The following is a 20,369-nucleotide window of genomic DNA, read 5'->3' on the forward strand; positions in this document are numbered from 1 at the left end:
GTCACTGAAAAGGGGCATGTCTCCTACTGCAAATTTACAGATTAGCATTCTGTCATATGCCTTATTCTGAGCTCATAACATCGATCTGTTTCATTCAGGCATAGTGAAAAATGTAAGTTCTATACCACAAAGGTGGAGGCCAATTCTTGGGGACCCCCAGATTCTGTGTCCCCTATTGACCCTGGTGGGCAGCCAGCTGTCTCTCTGGGAGTCATCACCAGTTCTCCTCAGCTCACTTTGTGATCCCCTGTAGGCATGTGTTGCATATTCTTTGTGTTTTCATGCTGTTTGCTTCATGACTTAGATATTTTTTCTTTAAGGGAAAGCTAAATCATAAGCAAGTTTTAATCTCTTAATAAATGGACATAAATATCTTTAAAATATTAAGAAATTAACAAGTTTGTGGATATATGGTTTTGAAGTTATTTAAGTGATAATAAATAGTTCTATACACTTTAGTGGTTGAATTAAAATACTTTTAAAAAGGAAGTACAGTACTTAATTTCAGATTAGCAAAGGGAAAAAGCAGTGATTGGGTGCCACTGTGTGACATGGCCTAGGTATTCACAACATAGGCATCACTGCAGCCAGAGTATATAATTTTATCAAAGTAGCACAGCCAGTAAGAAAACCGGGAGTCCTGGCATTCAAACCCAGAACTGAGCCTCAGTTTTCTCATCTGTAAGGTACTGGTAATGCAAACTTCATCAGACAGTTGTGGGGAAAAAAACAACTGGTATAGGATATAGATACAGTAGTAGGAGTATCAAAGGATAAACGTATTTTGAACATTTCTTTGTAAACATTACTAGTGTTAGCAAATGTTCAGGAAAGATTTCCTATTAGGTATCTTCTATTAAAGAGTAAACCAAATGTCCAACTGTTAATTGCGAAGAAACAAGCTAAAAATTACGTCGTTATTGATTGCTTAATTGGAAATGTTTCAAGGCAAAAAAAAAGTCTGCACTAAAGCAGATATTTGAGGAAGTTTTTAAAAAGTGAAATGGTGCTGGAAAATGAAAACTAAGATATGAATTATTAGATTTTTGTTCATATATTAGTTATAGCTCTAGATGTTCGATCCTGTTTTCTGGCTATGGTATAAAAGGTAGAACTAAAACTTGGTTTATTTGATTTGGTGCTGCTGTTTTGATAATGTGATTTATGAACATTAATGGCATCACAATTTATCTGTGGTTCAGCATGGTGGTGGCCACTGAGTTCATGTTTGTGCTTTGGCTTGAATAGGAAGGAAACATGCCTCTAGAAGATTTACTGGCATTCTATGGCTATGAATCCACAATTCCAGCAGTTGCAAATTCCAGTGCAAATAGCTCCCCAAGTGAACTTGCAGATGAACTACCAGATATGACACTAGACAAAGTAAGTACAATCATTTCAAAGAAAAATTCCCTGTTACCATTAAATATTTTTATTAGTTTCTTTAAAACATTTCATAATTCTGAATTATAAACTTTTTCTGGATCCATTGCTGTTATCATTTCAGTGACTGATTTGAATGTTATTTGGGTTTGATCACAGTACTTTAAAAGTAGTAATAGCTTTATTATTTTGAGATTTGAGTTTTCTTCCATAACTTTTCATTCTTCCTGTTGATGGATTGTATCTGAATTTCGATTTTGCCCTAACTTCTTTTGATCCTGTGGACACTTGAATGCATTGATAAATAAATCTCACAGAAGTTTTAAACCAAGCTGGCCTAGGTGTGGAGTGGTTGGAAATAAAGTTCTGTTTCCTTGGCCTCTAGGAGAGACAGCGGTCATAGCAGCCAAGGCCTCAGTGATAAGTATTTAACATAGGCTTGTTGTAGGGGAGGCCTAGTCCCTGCTGAGGAAAACTCACAGTCATGGTCTCTGCTAACAGATCCCTGGGAAGCTTTCCTTGCTCTTCAGGTCTCAGGCTGGGAGAAGAATCCACATTTTGGAACTTGTCACGTTGAGTTATGTTGTTCGCACTTTTCAGTCAGGTGGGATATTAATGTACCACAGACCTTGATGACCATAGTCATTCAGCAGGTATTGAGTACCTGCTATATGTCAGGCACAAGTATAACTCTACACTTAAATAAAAATTAATTCAGAACTGATTCTTTTAAAATTATGTCACTAGCCAGTCTGGTCATTAGTTGGATTTTAAAAAATTATGAGAAGAGTGGAGTTTGGAGACTTTTTTGTTTTCTGTTAGTTATTTAAGTTGGCAGAAAGTGAGTTTAGTTTTTAACCGCTGAGAAGTGAGATGATTTTTATTGTAAAGTAACTACAAATTAGCCTGCAGCTTCAGATAAGCTTTCTTCATACGCACAAATTAGGCAAAATGTTTTTTATATCATAAATGTATAAAAGTATTGTTATTCAACACTATTTATAATTAAATAGTGAAGTTATTAAATAATTCTGTACATGAATACATTATAGGAGAATTTATTTATTTATTTATTTATTTTTTTGGTCTTTTGTACTTTTAGGGCCGCATAGGTGGCATATGGAGGTTCCCAGGCAAGGGGTCTGATCAGAGCTGTAGCCGCCAGCCCACACCAGAGCCACGGCAATGCCAGATCCGAATCTTGTCTGCAACCTACACCACAGCTCATGGCAACGCTAGATACTTAACCCACTGAGCAAGGCCAGGGATTGGACCCACAACCTCATGATTCCTAGTCGGATTTGCTTCCACTGTGCCATGACAGGAACTCCAATCATAGGAGAATTTCAAGTTTACTTTTCTCAAAACTGAGGCTTTAACTAGTTCTTAATTATATTTTATCATAATGTTTAGGAATAGTGTTATAAAGCTTTTTTTTTTTTAAATCAAAATTGATGAGATGTAATCATTTCTAATTCTAGAATTGCATTCTTCTTCTTACAGGAGGAAATAGCAAAAGATCTATTGTCAGGTGATGATGAGGAAACTCAGTCTTCTGCAGATGATCTGACACCATCTGTGACTTCCCATGAAACTTCTGATTTCTTCCCTAGACCTTTACGATGTAAGAAACTCTATTATTACTGATTAATAATAGCATTGATTCTCTAGCCCGAGTACATTTTATTGCATTCAGTAGTTTATGTCAGACTAAGTGTTCTAAGTGTTTTAGTTAATTGAAATAAAGTACTATTATAATCTGAACAAGATTATAACATTTTGCAATGGGAAGAGATGTAAACTAATAAGCTGTTTTAAAATGAAAACATTTGCTTAGTTTTGCAGGGATGGTTTCTTTCCCAAGACTCATCTGTTGCTATGGCAACCAGTCTTAGTTCAGCGATGAAATTTTATAGACTTTTTTTTGTACTTCTGATAAAAGGCTCTTAACTCTATTGGTTTTGAAAACTCTCAGTTGCTCGAAACTCTCAGTTGCTCAAAAAGTATTTTTTATTTTTAGTGATTTACTTGATCCTTTCCTTTTAATTCTTGATGTTATCCCTTAATGTATATCACCAATATTTAAAAGGTCTTTAAATTGAAATAATTTTTTAAATGCCATCTTGCTTATTTCTCAGGTATTTTTATGTTTGAAGAACTGTTCAGTTAAGTTTCAAATCACATACATGTATGTGTGCAAAAAAAGATAATTTTGATGCACTCAAAATGCAGTGTGTGTCTCACTTGGGATTAGTGTAATCAGTGTAATCCATTGCTTTACCTTCTTTTTTAAGGTGACCGTAATGGTTTTCCTCTTGCCTTTCTGAAGTATTTGACTGAATATAAAATAATTTTAAGGATACTATGTACTTTCTTAATGTTTTCAGGTGTCTTGTTTTGACTAGTGTCAAAATGTGAGAATAGTGTAAGAGCTTTTAATATATTTGTGCTAATCTCATTTATTCAACAAATTTTTGTAAATTATCCTAAGTAAAATATATTAGGTGCTCTTCCACATGCTGCAAAAATAGGCAACAAAAACCATTTTTTAAATGTAATTTTTCTTTTAAGCAAATACTACATGTGATGGAGATAAAGAATCAGAAGTTGAAGATGTTGAAACAGACAGCGGTAACTCACCTGAAGATTTGAGAAAGGTATGTTAACCATCATAACTTAGTGGACCATTTGGATTAAAGTAGCTTTTAAAAACATTTCTGAAATAATTTAAGGTAATTTTGTTTTTGCACGATAACTTTGACTTGTAGGAACTGATGAATTGGAACTTTTTTTCAGTATTTATTTTTATAGTAAGTTGTTTTTACTTCTAAATTTTCCTGTAGGAAATAATGATTGGTTTACAATATCAGGCAGAGATCCCACCTTATCTTGGAGAGTATGCTGGTAATGAGAAAGGTAAGGAAGGCTTTTAATTTTGATAATATTTGGGAAGCCGTTACTCTTCAGTATGTTTGTTTGAATATCTGGTTGTGCATTCTTCTTGTCAGTATCAAGATAATTTGGAGTCAGGGAAGAGCTAGGCCTGATTTAGGAGTAATGTATCAAAATTAACCATGAGTTTCAGAGAACCTCTCCCTCCCCATACTGGCTTCTTAGCCAGTATGCTCAGCACTTGTTAAAATAAGGGAGCTGCTCTTATATCCTGCTTCAGTGGAACTTGGTAGAATCTTATCACCCTGAGATAATGGGAATGTTAGGGTTATAATCCTCTTAGAAAGAAAGCCTTGAGGAAAAAAGAAGCTAGAAGAAATTCTCCTGCCCCAGCTCTAAAAGAAGTTTGAGGATTATAAAGATTCTGCTGCTTTTATTATATATCCCTACCTAAGTGTCATCAATTAACCTCATATTTTTGATAGATTCCAACTATAGCTGAAAATACAGAGGGATGAGGTGGTGGGAAGTAAAAATCTAGCTATGCCTTCCTAGCTGAACTTGGGAACCAAATAGATTTGGCCGTAGGCATTTGACTTTTCCCTAATGAGTTGATGTCATGAGGGCAAAAGCAGCATGGCAACAAATATTTCCTAAGTTCTTTCTTCCTTTCCTCTGTGTCAGGTCATCCGCCATTGCAAGACAGGACTGGTTACCTTGGGATTTTTAGCCTTGGCAGCCCCTAGCCACACCGTTTTCTTAAACTGCTTTCAAAGTGATAAAAAAACATTTGTCCCGGGTAGGTCCAGCCTCTCCACCTTCCCACCTAAATGCCACACACACCCTTGGAGCCAATTTACCTGCTCAGCAGTTGCCGGACCTTAGATTAAACACAAGGGAGGTAATATTCTCTCAGCTCTACATCTTTAGGAAGGAAGGTGTACCTTCTTTATCTTTTGAGGGAATAAACCCGAACTATTTTACCTATTTCAGTTTTGACCAAAGAGTAAAGAAACTGGCTCCAGAAACTAACCTCAAAAGTCAGTCTTACTGCTTCACAAACACACTTTATTTTTAACTTTCCTGTTCACTGGGAATAGTAATGCCTGCCTTTTACACTTGTGAATATAAAGCCCTTAGCACGGCTGCTACGTAGTGAGTTTTCAGTAAATTACCTTTATTAGCTATTTTTAGTAGTTATTATACACTTAAAGAATGGATTGCGGTTGAAGCAATGGGATAAATACTTGGGCCATCTGTATGACTTTATTGTGTGAAGTTGAAGCTTTGAGTAAGGCGGCAGTGTTCGCATTAATGAAATAGAAAGTTTGTTTCAGTGACATTTCACTTATAAATATGTGAGCCTCTTTAAGAGGTGGACAGTTTACTTCTCTTGCTGTTTATCATCTTTTCATTTTTGATTAATCTGCTTCCTTTTTTTAAATAAAAATTTACCTTTTGGAAAGAAATCAGTAAAAAGAAAATGTACCTTTCTTAGGTATTTCATTTTTGGAATATATTTTGATTTTTATTTATTTTTGTTTGTTTTATTTGTTTGTAGTTTTTAACCTCTAGCCATTTCACAGAGCCATTTAGGGAGTTTAAGAGAAAATTCCAATGAGGTCATTAAAGAATTTACACAGGTTATTTTACCTCCTTATTAGAAGAATGTAAGATACCACTATTGGGTTTTACATTAGACTTCTAGGCCTAAAAAGCCTTCTCACTTGTTAGTAAATCCTGCCACCAAAAAAGCTACTTGCTCTTGGCTCTGGAATACTTGGCCCTTAGTAAAGTAAAAAAAAAAAAAAATTGTTTTAAACCTTTACTAGTGGAAGGCTTGGTTTATCAAATAATCAGATTACTGGTGTCCTGAAAGTTAGTCACTTGCATTGGAAGAGGAAAAACAGTTTGCATACAACTTTGATTGTGTTCACTATTTTTAATGTGTTAATGGGATTTTTCTTTATCAGTGTATGAAAATGAAGATCAGTTACTCTGGCGTCCTGGTGTGGTTCTGGAGAGTAAAGTTAAGGAATACCTTGTTGAGACCTCATTAAGAACTGGAAATGAGAAAATAGTGGATAGGATTTCTGCAGGAACACACACAAGGGACAATGAACAGGTAAACAGTAACTTGAGTTGAAACAGCAGCTAACTAATATGTCAGAATTTTCTTATGTTTGGTTCAAATATTTCTTCATATGAACCAACCATCTCTTTCTGATTTTTAAAACTTGGAAAATACTGGTTTAAAAAAAAAAACAAAACAAAACCCCAAGATCTAGTGATAACCATTCTATATTGTTTCATGTCTTAGTCTGGCCTTTTTTTTTTTTCTCTATATATATACACATATATCTTACTTTAGATACCATTTTATATCCTTTTAATCACTTAATCTTATTTTTTTGCCATTGATGTTTAATACTTTAGTCTTCTAAAAAATTTGTTTTATTTATTTATTTATTTATTTGGCCACACCAGCAGCATGTGAAAGTTCCCAGGACGGGGATCAAACCCATGCCCCAGCAGTGTCCCATGCCACTGCAGCAACAGTGCTGGATCCTTACTCACTGAGTGAGGCCAGGGATCGAACCTGCAACCCCATGGTCCTAGTTGGATTCGTTTCCACTGCGCCACAATAGGAACTCAGAGACTTTTGGTAGTAATAGTGATTTGAGGCCTGCTTTTGCTTGACAATAATACATCTAAGGTCTTTACATTAAGAATAATACTAGCCTTGGTTTGATATAGACTGTCTTTATTATACTAAGGTAGTATCCATCTGCTGCTGTTACGGTTTTTGTCTTTTTTTCTAAAATTACGCAATGAATTTTATTACATTTATAGTTGTACAACAATCATCACAACCCAATTTTATAGCATTTCCATCCCCCAGCGCATTCCCCCCACCCCCCAACCTGTCTCATTTGGAAACCGTAAGTTTGTCAAAGTCTGTGAGTTAGTATCTGTTCTGCAAAGATCATTGCGTCCTTTTTATAGATTGCACATGTCAGTGATAGCATTTGATGTTGGTGTCTCATTGTCTGACTGACTTCACTTCGCATAATAATTTCTAGGTCCATCCATGTTGCTAAAAATGCTAGTATTTCACTCATTTTAATGGCTGAGGAATATTCCATTGTGTATATGTACCACATCTTCTGGATCCACTCCTCTGTCGATGGACATTTAAGTTGTTTCCATGTCTTGGCTATTGCATATAGTGCTGCAATGAACACTGGAGTACGTGTGTCTTTTGGAGTCATGGTTTTCTCTGGATAGATGCCCAGGAGTGGGATTGCTGGATCAAATGGTAGCTCTATGTTTAGTTTTCTGAGGAATCTCCACACTGTTTTCCACAGTGGTTGCACCAATTTACAATCCCATCAACAGTGTAACAGGGATCCCTTTTCTCCACACCCTCTCCAGCACTTATTGTTTGTAGACTTTTGGATGATGGCCATTCTGGCTGCTGTAAGGTGGTACCTCATAGTGGTTTTGATTTGCATTTCTCTAATAATGAGCAATGTTGAACATCTTTTCATGTGTTTTTTGGTCATCTGTATGTCTTCTTTTGGAGAACTGTCTGTTTAAATCTTCTGCCCATTTTTTGATGGGGTTGTTTGTTTTTTTGGTATTGAGTGGCAGAAGGCGTTTATAAATTTTGGAGATGAATCTCGTCAGTTGATTCACTTTAAAAGATTTTCTCCCATTCCGTGGGTTGTCTTTTTGTTTTGTTCAGGGTTTCCTTTGCTGTGCAGAAACTTTTAAGTTTGATTAGGTCCCGTTTGTTTATTTTGGTTTTTACTGTCATTACTCTAAGAGGTGGATCTGAGAAGATGTTGCTGTGGTTTATGTTGGAGAGTGTTTGGACTAAGTTTTTGTCTTTTTAAAAATAGAAGTGGATACTGATTTGTCTGAAGCTTTTTTAGCAGCTGTTGAGATTGTTTTTTAATGATTGATTATAAATGTATTAATTATTAATCTATTGAATACGTTTACTAATATTGAGCCATTTCCGCCTTTCCTGAAACTTACTTGGAAAAGTGGATTTTTTTTTTTTTTTTGTCTTTTTGCTATTTCTTGGGCCACTCCTGCGGCACATGAATGTTCCCAGGCTAGGGGTCTAATCGGAGCGGTAGCCACCGGCCTATGCCAGAGCCACAGCAACGCAGGATCCGTGCCGCGTCTGCAACCTACACCACAGCTCACGGCAACGCTGGATCTTTAACCCACTGAGCAAGGGCAGGGACCGAACCCGCAACCTCATGGTTCCTAGTCGGATTCGTCAACCACTGCGCCATGACGGGAACTCCGGAAAAGTGGATTTTTATTTAACTTTCATTTGACTTCTGTCTGCTGCTATTTAGTATATTCATGATTTCAGACAGATTTAATGAGAAGAAATTCTAATTTAAAGGTATCTTCCATAGTAGATGGAAGTAACTAAGACCATTATAAACTCCAGTCACTTAAGTATTAATCCTTCTGTTACAGGCCTGCTGCTGTTCTCTTTTATTAAAACTCTAAAAAGCAAGGGGTGGATGATATTAAGAGCCAAGACCGTAATTCTCATTTTTCCCAACGAGAATTAGTTAAATAGGGGGATTCCCCCAACTCAGAAAGCCTAGCAATAAAAATTAAAAAAAAAAAAAACTAAGAATGATACTGGTAGATGACTTCTGAGAAGTAGAATGAGAGTGAACAAACTCATCCAGAGTCAGTCTACAGGATAGTACGTAGATTGACTGTCTGGGCAAAATTACCCCCAAATGTCCTGAAATTAGAGAACATTTCACCTAATATTTGTCAGGACTCTTACAATGTACCTGTTTTGTTTTGTTTTCAAATGCTGTTCAATATGAACTTTTGGTAATTTTTAATGAATAGTTTTTTCCCCTCTGCCCTAGGCATTATATGAACTTCTCAAGTGTAACCATAACATAAAGGAAGCAATCGAAAGGTACTGCTGCAATGGAAAGGCATCTCAAGGTAAGAAACACTTGGGTTCAAGAGAGGGAAATAATAGGGATGGTCATTTGGGGATCAGAATAAAGCAAAGTATCGATAAGGACAGAGCAATCCTGTAATACTTTTGTATAAGATCCATGTTCATCTTCAGAGCAAATAATTTTTTCCTTTTCTTGCCCTCTGTTTTTAGACGTACCAGAGATTGTTCAAATACAAATTAGTTACCCCCCTGTCACCTCCACTTTCTTGAAGAAATAGTTACAGAACAAAGCAGACCCCAGAGATGACAATATATCCAAAGTAATTAATAAGAATGATTTTATGATTTCATTGGAAAACAAAAATGGTTTTTTCTTTTTTTTTAACCAGACAGGAAATGGAAAGGAGATTAAAGATTAAAACAAGAAACATGTATAATATGTTCCAGTCAATGTATTATAAGGAGTGTATTTTTAGTAATCATGTAATAACATTTTTGCAATGCTTAGGTTTTGGTTTGTGTGTGTCAAGGAAGAAAGTTAACTTTAATTTCAGTATTTTAGTTATTACGTAAATGCATTGCATGCACCATAGCTTTCATTAAGTATATGTAGAGTGAAATAGTACTTAGTAAAATTGTATAAATGGCTTGGAAAAGTAGAAAAGCTGAAAGTAATACATTTAAATTTGTAGCTTGAGATAGTCTATTGAAATGTTTCCTTGTAAAAGCTGCTTCTTTGAAAAAATTAGTTTAAGCTCTCAGAACTCTCAAAAACTAAATATATTTAGTGTTTCCTTAGTTCAAGTTTTCTAAAATTTCTTCCTTAGTCAAATTATTTTCCTCCTTTGTGGCAGACTACTATTAATGGCTTTGGAGACTTGGTCCTCAATGTGAGTGAGGCACTTCAAGTCTCCTCTGCCCTGGATAGATTTGATTCATCGACATTAACATCTGCTGGGAAGTTCAGTGGGATTTAGTCTTCTGAGAGCATAAGCTGTTTCTTATTCCCTTTGTATTTCTACTTGTAGCACTCTACAGACCAACTTTAAATAAATAAGTGTTGATTATTTGTGGTCACTAATTAAAGAACTTACAGTTTTTATATAAGACCAAAGTTAGGCTTTTTTTTTTTTTTTTGCCTCAATGAAATAACCTTTTTTTCTAATTAAAAAAAAAAAAAAAAGCTCAGTGTTTTAAAAAGTCAGAAAAACAGTGAGCATAATTAAAAAAAAAAATAGCTTCTTGTCCTGCCATGTAGAGGAAAAAAATAGTGTTTAAATTTTGGTATTATAGATTTTTTTTTAAGTTAAAATTACTAAAAGTATATTTTGTGGTAATCCTAACTAAAATCTCTAAATACAGAACGTGTGTGTGTGTGTGTGTGTGTGTGTTTATAGCTTTTTATAGGGAAAACATACTGAGTAAATCAGTGATTCATATAAAAGAGTTTTGAGGCCAGTGTATTTTGTTTTAAAATTTCTTTAGAGGGAATGACTGCATGGACAGAAGAAGAATGCCGGAGCTTTGAACATGCACTCATGCTTTTTGGAAAAGATTTTCATCTTATACAGAAGAATAAGGTAAGTTAGGTAAATTAGTACAGAGAAATTGCTTAATGTTACAATGAATATAAGCAACTAATTTCTAAGTCACTTCGGTAGGAAAACAACTGTAACTTGTTAATTCTCCTCCTCCATTAACATTTCTGTTACTTTCTGATTCATTTTTCTGTGAGCCCAAAACTGCTCTAAAATATAAAATCTAGTTTAAAAAGCAATAGGAGTTCCTGGAGTTCCCATTGTGGCTCAGCAGGTTAAGGACCTGGTGGTGTCTCTGTTGACCCCTGACCTCACTCAGTGGGTTAGGGATCTGGCATTGCCGCAAGCTGCAGGGTAGGTTGCAAATGCGGCTTGGATTTGGTATTTCTGTGGCTGTGGTTTGGGCACAGCTACAGCTCCAATTTGACCCGTGGCCCAGGAATTCCCATGTGTTTCAGGTGCAGCCTTAAAAAGAAAAGCAGTAGGAGTTCCCTGGTGGCAGTTGAGGATCTGGTATTGTCACTACTGTGGCTTGGGTTTGATTCCTGGCCCAGGAATTTCCATGTGCCACAGGCTCAACCAAAACAAACAAACAAACAAACAAAAAAGCAAAGGCAATAGGCGTAAAATAGTGACCTACCCATTTAAATATTTTAATTCTGGAGTTAAATCTGACTGTCGTGGCTCAGCAGTGGAAAGAAATCTGACTAGTAACCATGAGGACACAGGTTCCATCCCTGGCCACGCTCAGTGGGTTAAGGACCTGGTGTTTCCATAAGCTGTGGTGTAGGTCACAGTGGCAGCTTGGATCTCACATTGCTGTGGCTGTGGCTTAAGTTGGCAGCTACAGCTCCTATTTGACCCCTAGCCTGGGAACTTCTATATGCTGCAGGTGGGGGCCTAAAAAAAGTAAATAAAATCCTATGTTCCTTAGAACAAAGAGAATAAAGAATTTTAACGAGATTTAATTATCCCATACTATTAAAATGTACACACATTGACACACACTTTTTGAAAAATAGACTATTTTTTTAGAGCAGTTTTAGGTTCACAGCAGAACTGAAAAAAAAAAGTATAGAGAGTTCCCTGTACCTCCTTCTCCTACACACACAGCTCCCTCCCCCACCAACATCCCATACCAGAGTGGCACACTTGTTACAGTCGTGAGTCTACATTGCCATGGTTTTATCCCTCAAAGTTCATAGTTTACATTTGAGTTCACTCTTTGTGTTATGTACTCTGTGGGTTTTGAAAAATGTATAATGATACCTGTCTACCATTGTAGTGTCTTATATATAGTATGTAGCTTTTGCAGATTGGCTTCATAATTCAGCAATATGCATTTAAGATTTCTCTATGGTTTTTTTGTGGCTCATTTTTTTTTTTTAAATCACTGAGTAATACCTCATTGTACGTATGTACCAGTTTGTTTATACAATCACCATTTGGAGGACTTCTTGGTTGCTTTCAAGTTTTGGCAATTATGAATAAAGCAACTGTAAACATCAGTGGGCAGGTTTTTGTTTTTTTGTTTTTTGTTTTGTTTTGTTTTGTTTTTTGACGTAAGTTTTCAACTCCTTTGGATAAATACCAGTGAGTGTAATTGTTGGATAGTATCGTAAGAGTATGAGTAGTTTTGTAAGAAACCACCAAACTGTTTTCCAAAGTAACTGTGCCATTTTGCATTCCTACCAGCAGTTTCCAACTAGCAGTGAATGAGAGTTCTTGTTGTTCCACATCCTCACCAGCCTCTGTTTGGATTCTGGCTATGCTACAAGTGTGTAGTGTTATCTTGCTTTAATTTGCATTTCCCTGATGATGTATGTGGGTCATTATTTCATCTACTCATTCACCATCTGCATCTTCTTTGGTGAGGTGCCTGTTAGGGTCTTTACTGCACTTTTTAATTGGGCGGTTTGTTTTCTTACTGTTGAATTGCCAGTGTTCTTTATATATTTTGGGTAAAAGTCCTATATCAGATATGTGTTGCAGGTATTTTCTACCAGTCTTTGGCTTTTCATTCTCTTAATAGTGTCTTTTGGAGAGTTTACATTTTTAATTTTAATGAAGTGCAACTTACCCATTTTTCTTTCATAGTTTGTGCCTTTATTGTTGTTTCTAAAAAGTTATCACCATCCCCAATCTAGGTTTTCTCCTGTTATTTTCTAGGAGCTTTTATAGTTTTGCCATTTACGTTTAGGTCTGTAATCCATTTTTTGAGATTTTTTTGGGAAAGGTGGATGTAAATGTCCAGTTGTTCTAGCACCATTTGTTGAAAAGATGGTCTTTCCTTCATTGAATTGCCTCTGATCCTTTGTCAAAGATCAGTTGACTATGTTTGTTTAAGTCTGTTTCTGGGCTTTCAGTTGGGTTGGTCCATTAATGCCCTTGTTTATTTTTCACCAGTAGCACAACATCTTGATTACTATAGCTTTATAGTAAGACTTGAAGGTGGGTAGTATCTGTTCTCCAACGTTGTTCTTCTCCTTCAATATTGTGTTGGCTATTCTGGGTCTTTTGCCTTTCCATATAAACTTAAAATTAGTCTGTCAGTATTTACAAAGTAACTTGGTGGAATATTAATTGGAATTGCACTGAATCTATAAAATCAAGTTGGGAATAACTGACACCTTGACAATAATCAGTCTTCCTAACTATGAACATGGAATAGCTCTCCATCTATTTAAATCTCCTTTGGCTTCTTTAATTAGAATTTCTCAAATTTTTCTTTTATTAGACTCATACCTAGGTATTTCATTTTTTGGGTGCTAATGTAGATGTTATTGTGTTTTTAATTTCAAATAGCAATTGTTCATTGTGGGTATATAGGAAAGAAGTTGACTTTTGCATGTTAACTGTGTATCCTGCAACCTTGCTATAATTATTTATTAGTTCCAGGAGGGTTTTTTCCTTTGGATTCTTTAGGATTTTTTTTTTATAATTGTCATCTGTGAGCAGAGACAGTTTTATTTCCTTCTTTTCAATCTTATGTCTTTTATTTTTCTCTTACTGCATTAGCTAGGTCTTCCAATATGATGTTGAATACTTCCATGCTTTTTTTGTATGTATGAAAACCTACTGTTTTCTTAAAGATGAGATTAAGGGTTTAATTTAGTGAATAGATAAAAACGTTTCTTAAGAAGTCTGGGTTGCCCTTTTAAGTCAGAATAAAACCTGAGTTTTGCAGTGACTTAAGAAATGCATGTATTTATTTCACAGATAAGCTCTACCATTTACCAGACATTATTTTAAGCACAGAGGTACTTCAGTGAATAAGTCAGGAAAGGTCTGTGTTCCCAAAAAGCCTGTATTCTTTTTGAAGACTCATATAATGAGTTTATTGACAAGTATACTTTATTTCTTGGTTTAAAAATCCTGTTCTTGGAGGTCCCGTTGTGTCTCAGCAGTTAACAACCCAGCTAGCATCCATGAGGACACAGGTTTGATCCCTGGCCTTGCTCAGTGGGTTAAGGATCTGACGTTGGCATGAGCTGTGGTGTAGGTTGCAGACACGGCTCGGATCTGGTGTTGCTGTGGCTGTGGTGTAGGCTGGCAGCTACAGCTCCGATTCAACCCCTAGCCTAGGAACCTCCATGTGCAAAAAAAAAAGCTTATTCCTGTATTATGATTTTATATCACAACATGCTCACTAATCAAGATAGAGATGCTGGAACTTTCTTTTTGGGTACTGATTAAGCAAGGGAGAAAGTGTTTATTGAGTAAAGATACAGAATCTTGTCCTTCTGAACTCATACCTATAGCTGTGTATAGTTAGAGAAGCCCTAGTCTGGATGTGAGGCTAAGTTAAATAAGGCTCAAATTTTATTACTAGTGTTGTTGTTCTTACCAAGCTCTGTTGGAGCTGAGAGCCAAATGAATGTTGTTGGAGGAAAAAATCCTTCCTTTTGCTAGCAATCATCTTAAATTCCAGATGCAGTCGAGTACTGGTCCCTTTGCCAAGGGTTCTTATTCTCTTTGGGGTTATAGAACCCTTTTATAATGTGATAAAGTGTACTTGTATGAAATTTTGGGAATTAATAGATTCCAATGAAGCCCATTCATGGATTGCTCAGAGTTAAGAAGAAGGCCTGCTATAGTCAGAATCACAGTGAATGTTCAATGAAGAGAAGGATGCCAGTGTTTTAGGATTTTCAGTAAGGGTGTAACGTAATTTCTGGATATACATTTATTGTTATTTTTATTCTCATTTACATTCTTGGGATTTTGAAGGTAGCCTTATTATTAAATAGTATAAATGTAAAGACAGTTCGCTAATAAAATGTTCAGAATTTCATAATTGGGAGGATAGAAAATAAGATCCCTGGGTTGAAATTATACTGAAAAGTTTGTAGACTTTTTACTGAAAAGAAAAGTTTGTAGACTTTTTTTTTTTGGTCTTTTTAGGGCTGCACCCACGGCATGTAGAAGTTCCCAGGCTAGGGGTCGAATTGGAGCTACGGCTGCCGGCCTAAGCCACAGCCACAGCAACTCGGGATCTGAGCCTCGTCTGCGACCTACACCACAGCTCACAGAATGAGGCCAGGGATCAAACTGCATCCTCATGGATCCTAGTCGGGTTCATTAACTGCTGAGCCACAAAGGCAACTCCCAAGAAAAGTTATTTTTTTAAATGTGTAGAGTTTGTCGGTTTTTAAAAATCAAATTTTTTTTGTCAGGTGAGAACTAGAACAGTTGCTGAGTGTGTAGCATTCTACTACATGTGGAAGAAATCTGAACGTTATGATTACTTTGCTCAACAGACAAAATTTGGAAAGAAACGATATAACCATCACCCTGGAGTTACGTAAGTACTATAGGCTTGACTTCCGGGACTTTTGTTTTTAACTGTGATATGCAGTCATAAAATTATCGGGGTGTGTTTTTTTAGGGACTATATGGATCGTTTGGTAGATGAAACAGAAGCTCTAGGTGGGACAGTAAATTCTTCAGCCTTAACTTCTAACCGACCTGAGCCTATTCCTGATCAACAGCTGAACATACTCAACTCTTTCACTGCCGGTGACTTGTCAGGTAAAATGAGCATCCTTTTGCATTTTTTAGTATAGCTTGGGGCAAAATTATATCCTGTTTGTTTCATGACATAGGACCACTTATTTAACACATTCTCCATTTCTTTTTAGCTTTGACCAACAGTGTAGCGACTGTCTGCAGTTCAACGGATGTGAATTGTTTGGATGATAGCTTTCCTCCACTGGGCAACACACCCCGTGGACAAGTCAATCATGTGCCTGTTGTAACAGAGGAGTTACTCACGCTGCCCAGCAATGGGGAAAGTGATTGTTTTAATTTATTTGAGACTGGATTTTATCACTCAGAGCTAAACCCCATGAACATGTGCAGTGAAGAGTCAGAAAGACCAGCAAAGAGATTGAAAATGGGCATTGCTGTTCCTGAATCCTTTATGAATGAGGTTTCTGTAAATAATTTGGGCGTGGACTTTGAAAATCACACACATCATATCACCAGTGCCAAAATGGCCGTGTCTGTGGCTGACTTTGGCAGCCTGTCTGCCAACGAGACCAATGGTTTCATCAGTGCCCACGCTCTGCATCAGCATGCCGCCCTTCATTCTGAGTGACAAGAGTGAGGGCCTAGCAACAGTGGGTGTGCAGTACCAGTAAACTTGAGGGAAGTATCAGGTTTGCTTAGTCTTTCACTGGAAGTTTGAACCTTTTCAACTATGACATCAGTGATGTCAGTATGTATAGAACTATATCTTGATTTATCAAGAGTATTTTCATTTTCAATCCATAAATGTGGAAATGAACTATGATTAGCAGAGTTGGGAACTAAGATTGAACTCTGTGGTGCAGCTTTAAGCTCTGCTTATCTCTTCCTCATCCCCAGTACCTCTTCCCTATTCCCTTCTTTTTCTATTCTTTCTGTTCCCCACTGCCCTCACTCCCACTTTTAAAACCTGTAGACGGAGGCCACCAGCTCAAAACCAGCACAGATGTTCTGAACTGAATGGAGTGGCTTCTTTTTGTGTAAATTCCTTTTGCCGTAATGGATGCAGTGGAATAACAATGTTTACAGGTACCGATCCTGATCCCTGCTCAATGTAGCATTTTTTTGGTTTTATTTTCTTAATTAAATAAAAGCAGGGGTAGGTTTCTTTAAACTGCACAAACATGCAAGGATTTTTTTAAAAATGGAAACTTCTCTCATGTTATTCAACTAGAGCACTTCAGTTTACAAAACAGCAAGTCCATCTTTATGGGAGCCAGCACGAGGAGCTGCGTGCAGATTATGAAGACGCTTGCTTGGATCCTGTTTCAAAATTCTAGACCAGGGCTACCTTACACAGAGTTGGTCATTTTATTGCCAGAAGATTTCTGTGTAACTTCCTATTCATTGGCTAAAAATTTGGCATTTGAAGATGTGGTATTCAGATGGGGTTTTGTCCACCATTATCGAGATTGTAATCATAAAAATCATACCGGTCATTGATAATTTAGTTTATCCTGAGGCAGTTGACTTGCAGGGTACAGTCTACAAAGCCTAGGATGTTGCCACTTATTGGTTTACATTTTGGAACACCTCTTAAGTTGTTTTGTAGCACTGCAGTTCAAGGTGTTAATATTTAGGGGGGATTTCTAGATTTTACACATAATGCAGTAGAACCTTGAAGTATATTTAAACTTCTCTGTTTAGCTTGAACAGTTGGCAAGAAAAAATGTGAGTTCCTATCCGAAATAGAATGGTACGTTACCACTTTAGAAAATGATTGACATTCAGATGCATCTCAAACTCAGTTTTATTTTTATTCCAAATATTGTGAATGAGAAGCCATTGTCATGAACTTTGGCCATTTTTGCTCTGTAGATGTGCATCTTTAAGTTATAAGGTGAATTCACACAATATGTAATTCAGTATTAGGATGTGATAAGCTTTGCTTTTATAGTTTAGTTAAAACAGAATTTTACCTTTTTTTTGCACCATCTTTAAAATTTTCAATTTCCACTAGTTGTCTTGCTTTGCAAAAAAACTTAAATGTTTGGCTTTATTGCTGATATTTGTTAGTATAAAATCGCTTCAAGGTTGTGCTGATGAGTAGATAGAATGTAGTGACCTTAGTGTTGGAAAGGGAGGGTATTTATTATACAAACTGTGAACTGCAATGACATCCTTAGTTTTGGATGATGTGTATTCTTTTTTTTTTTTTTGCAGCATTTTAATGAAGATTGCTTTGAAGTGTTTACGCATTAGCACATTTACTATAAAAGTTAGTTTAGCACATTGGACAAAAGTAGTTAAATTAATAACTTAAAGTCAGTCTCTAATTTATACATTTAAGTCTAGCATTCCTGTATGTACACAGTAAATAATGGGTAGCCTGGGCTCTGTGTTGCTTTCAGATATTTTTATCCAAGTTGTCAGCTTCTTATTGCTGTGGTGTTGTGCTAAACTTTGAACCTTAGTTCTTTTGTTAAAAAATGAGTACATCTATAATTTAGTAAGATACTGGCCATAATCTTCCATTGTTATAACTTTAATTTTTACTCTGGGTTTACAGTGGCTGGTTTGTATAAAATAATTTACACAAAGATGACTGAATGCTAATACCAGTTGCACTTAAATGAACATGCCCATTCTCAGTAGCTGATGCAGTAATATATTCAGTTTATCTATGCATTGCTGGGATCTTGATATAAGATGGAAACAGTGTTTCTTATCTAAAGTTTTGATTATCAGCAAGTTGAATGGACACTTTAGTTATTTAAATAAAGATTTTTGACCAAAATCCAGAAATGATATGAGAGAAAAATAAATTCCAGCTAGTGTAATAGATTTTTAAAAACTAATCTGATTTTAGCCTCTTAGAGAGCGCTAACTAGCTGGTAACGTTTACTTTTAATTCCTTGTTAAAATGAGGCAATAATTTGCAAGATTTTTGTATATATATGTAAATTCTTCATATCTTTTTAGATCTAATTCAATATTTTCTGACTGCTTCCTCCATGTATAATACCATTTTTGTGCATGCTTGATGTGACATTCATAAATTGTACCACTATGACTTTATTCATGTAAAATAGCTATTTATTGAATTTCCTTTTAAATCTGGATTTACTGGGGTTTTTTTTCTCCGTTTAAGCATCTTAACAGAGAATTTGTTACTGTTTATTAGAAGAATTGCGTTTGAAAGCATGAAAATAACTGATTTGCAATCATATGAAGAAACAATAATGCCTTTACTATCAAGTGTTAAGCACAATTCTTATAACAAACTGTGATAAATTCTTTTGTTTTTTGTTTGTTTGTTTGTTTTTCCTTTGCCACATTATTTTTGTATGAACAAACCAAAAATCCATGGTGAGCAATTGCAGTGTTGGCTGGATGTGTCTTTTATGTACAGGGAGTTTTGAAGAGGACAGCGGATTCATTTAGAAGTGAAACTGGTGCTGTGATTATAGCAATACTTTACTTTTGTTAGTTGTACTCCACTTTTTCATGCTAGCTTTTTCAATGTTTAGTTTTCCTCTTGTCATGGTCAACTGCTGAATTTACTTGAAGGATATAGAATACTGTTTAAACAATACTAAAGTGTGTACAATTAGGTCAAAGAATTGTGCAATTATTTCCTTTTTAATTTTTACAATTGAGGGTCATAATATTTGGAAATGTCAGATCTAACAGAGCATAGTGATACTATTTAATTTAACCAAAGTCTCTAGTGAGTATTTCAACTTTGAATGTAAACTAATGAATAAACCTGACCACCAAGGAGATTGTTTGCCCAGAGTTTCAAAGCACATTGTCTACAAATGGAAATTGAAATAATTTATAAAAATATTGACATTACTATGTTTTTTAAAAAGTTCTTAATTTTTTCACTAAAAGGAGGAAACTATTAGTTTTATTGTTAAATATGGTAGATATTAAATTCCTCTTAGATCACCAGTGATTCCAATTGTCCCAGTTTGAAATAAGTACCCTGTGAATATGAGATTAATTAGTGACAATCAGAACAAGTTTTAGTATCAGATGTTCAAGAGGAAGTTGCTATTGTTGCATTGATTTTAATATTTGTACATAAACACTGATTTTTTTGAGCATTATTTTGTATTTGTTGTACTTTAATACCTGGTGTACAGTTCCAGAAATAAAAATCTGGAAATCTTTTTTTTTTCTTGGTTCGTGTGAGTATTTGCCATAAATAGATTTTTATTTAATGACTCTTAAGGTTTAACACATGGGTAGATATTTAGCCACTGTTAAGTTGGTTTTAGATGTAGTAAAATACTAGATAGACAAGTAATAAAATAGGTAGAAAAAATAAGTTTTCTTTAAATCCTCTAAGATAAATTTCCATTTATAATAAAATTCCAGCCATCCCAAAGTGAGGACTTTATGTAATTTTAGTTTAATTCGGGAAATATTTATTGAATGTCTCGTGGTTTCATATACCATTCTACCTGTTACCACTTAAGAAGACTTGAAATCTGAAATTTGATCACATTATTTGACAGTATATTTATAGTAAACTAGTCTTCCTTATTATAATATTCATAGTTTAGTAGACTCTAGAAATATCTAAGTCTTCATCTTTTCAAGCTAAATATCTCTTAGTCTAA

General features: G+C 35.5%; 1 protein-coding gene across 1 annotated transcript in view; it reads left to right on the plus strand.

The window, feature by feature from the left end:
• MIER3 (MIER family member 3) overlaps positions 1-19,918 on the plus strand; it is a 34,862-nt gene extending 14,944 nt beyond the window's left edge. Inside the window, exons 4-13 of the mRNA XM_047757590.1 lie at positions 1,249-1,383; positions 2,887-3,007; positions 3,955-4,040; positions 4,227-4,299; positions 6,249-6,400; positions 9,192-9,273; positions 10,718-10,812; positions 15,447-15,574; positions 15,659-15,801; positions 15,912-19,918. Of these exons, the coding sequence (XP_047613546.1) occupies positions 1,249-1,383; positions 2,887-3,007; positions 3,955-4,040; positions 4,227-4,299; positions 6,249-6,400; positions 9,192-9,273; positions 10,718-10,812; positions 15,447-15,574; positions 15,659-15,801; positions 15,912-16,369 (1,473 nt within the window). The 3' untranslated portion in view covers positions 16,370-19,918. The remainder of the gene's footprint in view (positions 1-1,248; positions 1,384-2,886; positions 3,008-3,954; positions 4,041-4,226; positions 4,300-6,248; positions 6,401-9,191; positions 9,274-10,717; positions 10,813-15,446; positions 15,575-15,658; positions 15,802-15,911) is intronic.
• Positions 19,919-20,369: the final 451 nt, after the last annotated feature.

This window comes from Phacochoerus africanus, chromosome 1, assembly GCF_016906955.1.
Source record: "Phacochoerus africanus isolate WHEZ1 chromosome 1, ROS_Pafr_v1, whole genome shotgun sequence".
NCBI classification, from domain to species: domain Eukaryota; kingdom Metazoa; phylum Chordata; class Mammalia; order Artiodactyla; family Suidae; genus Phacochoerus; species Phacochoerus africanus.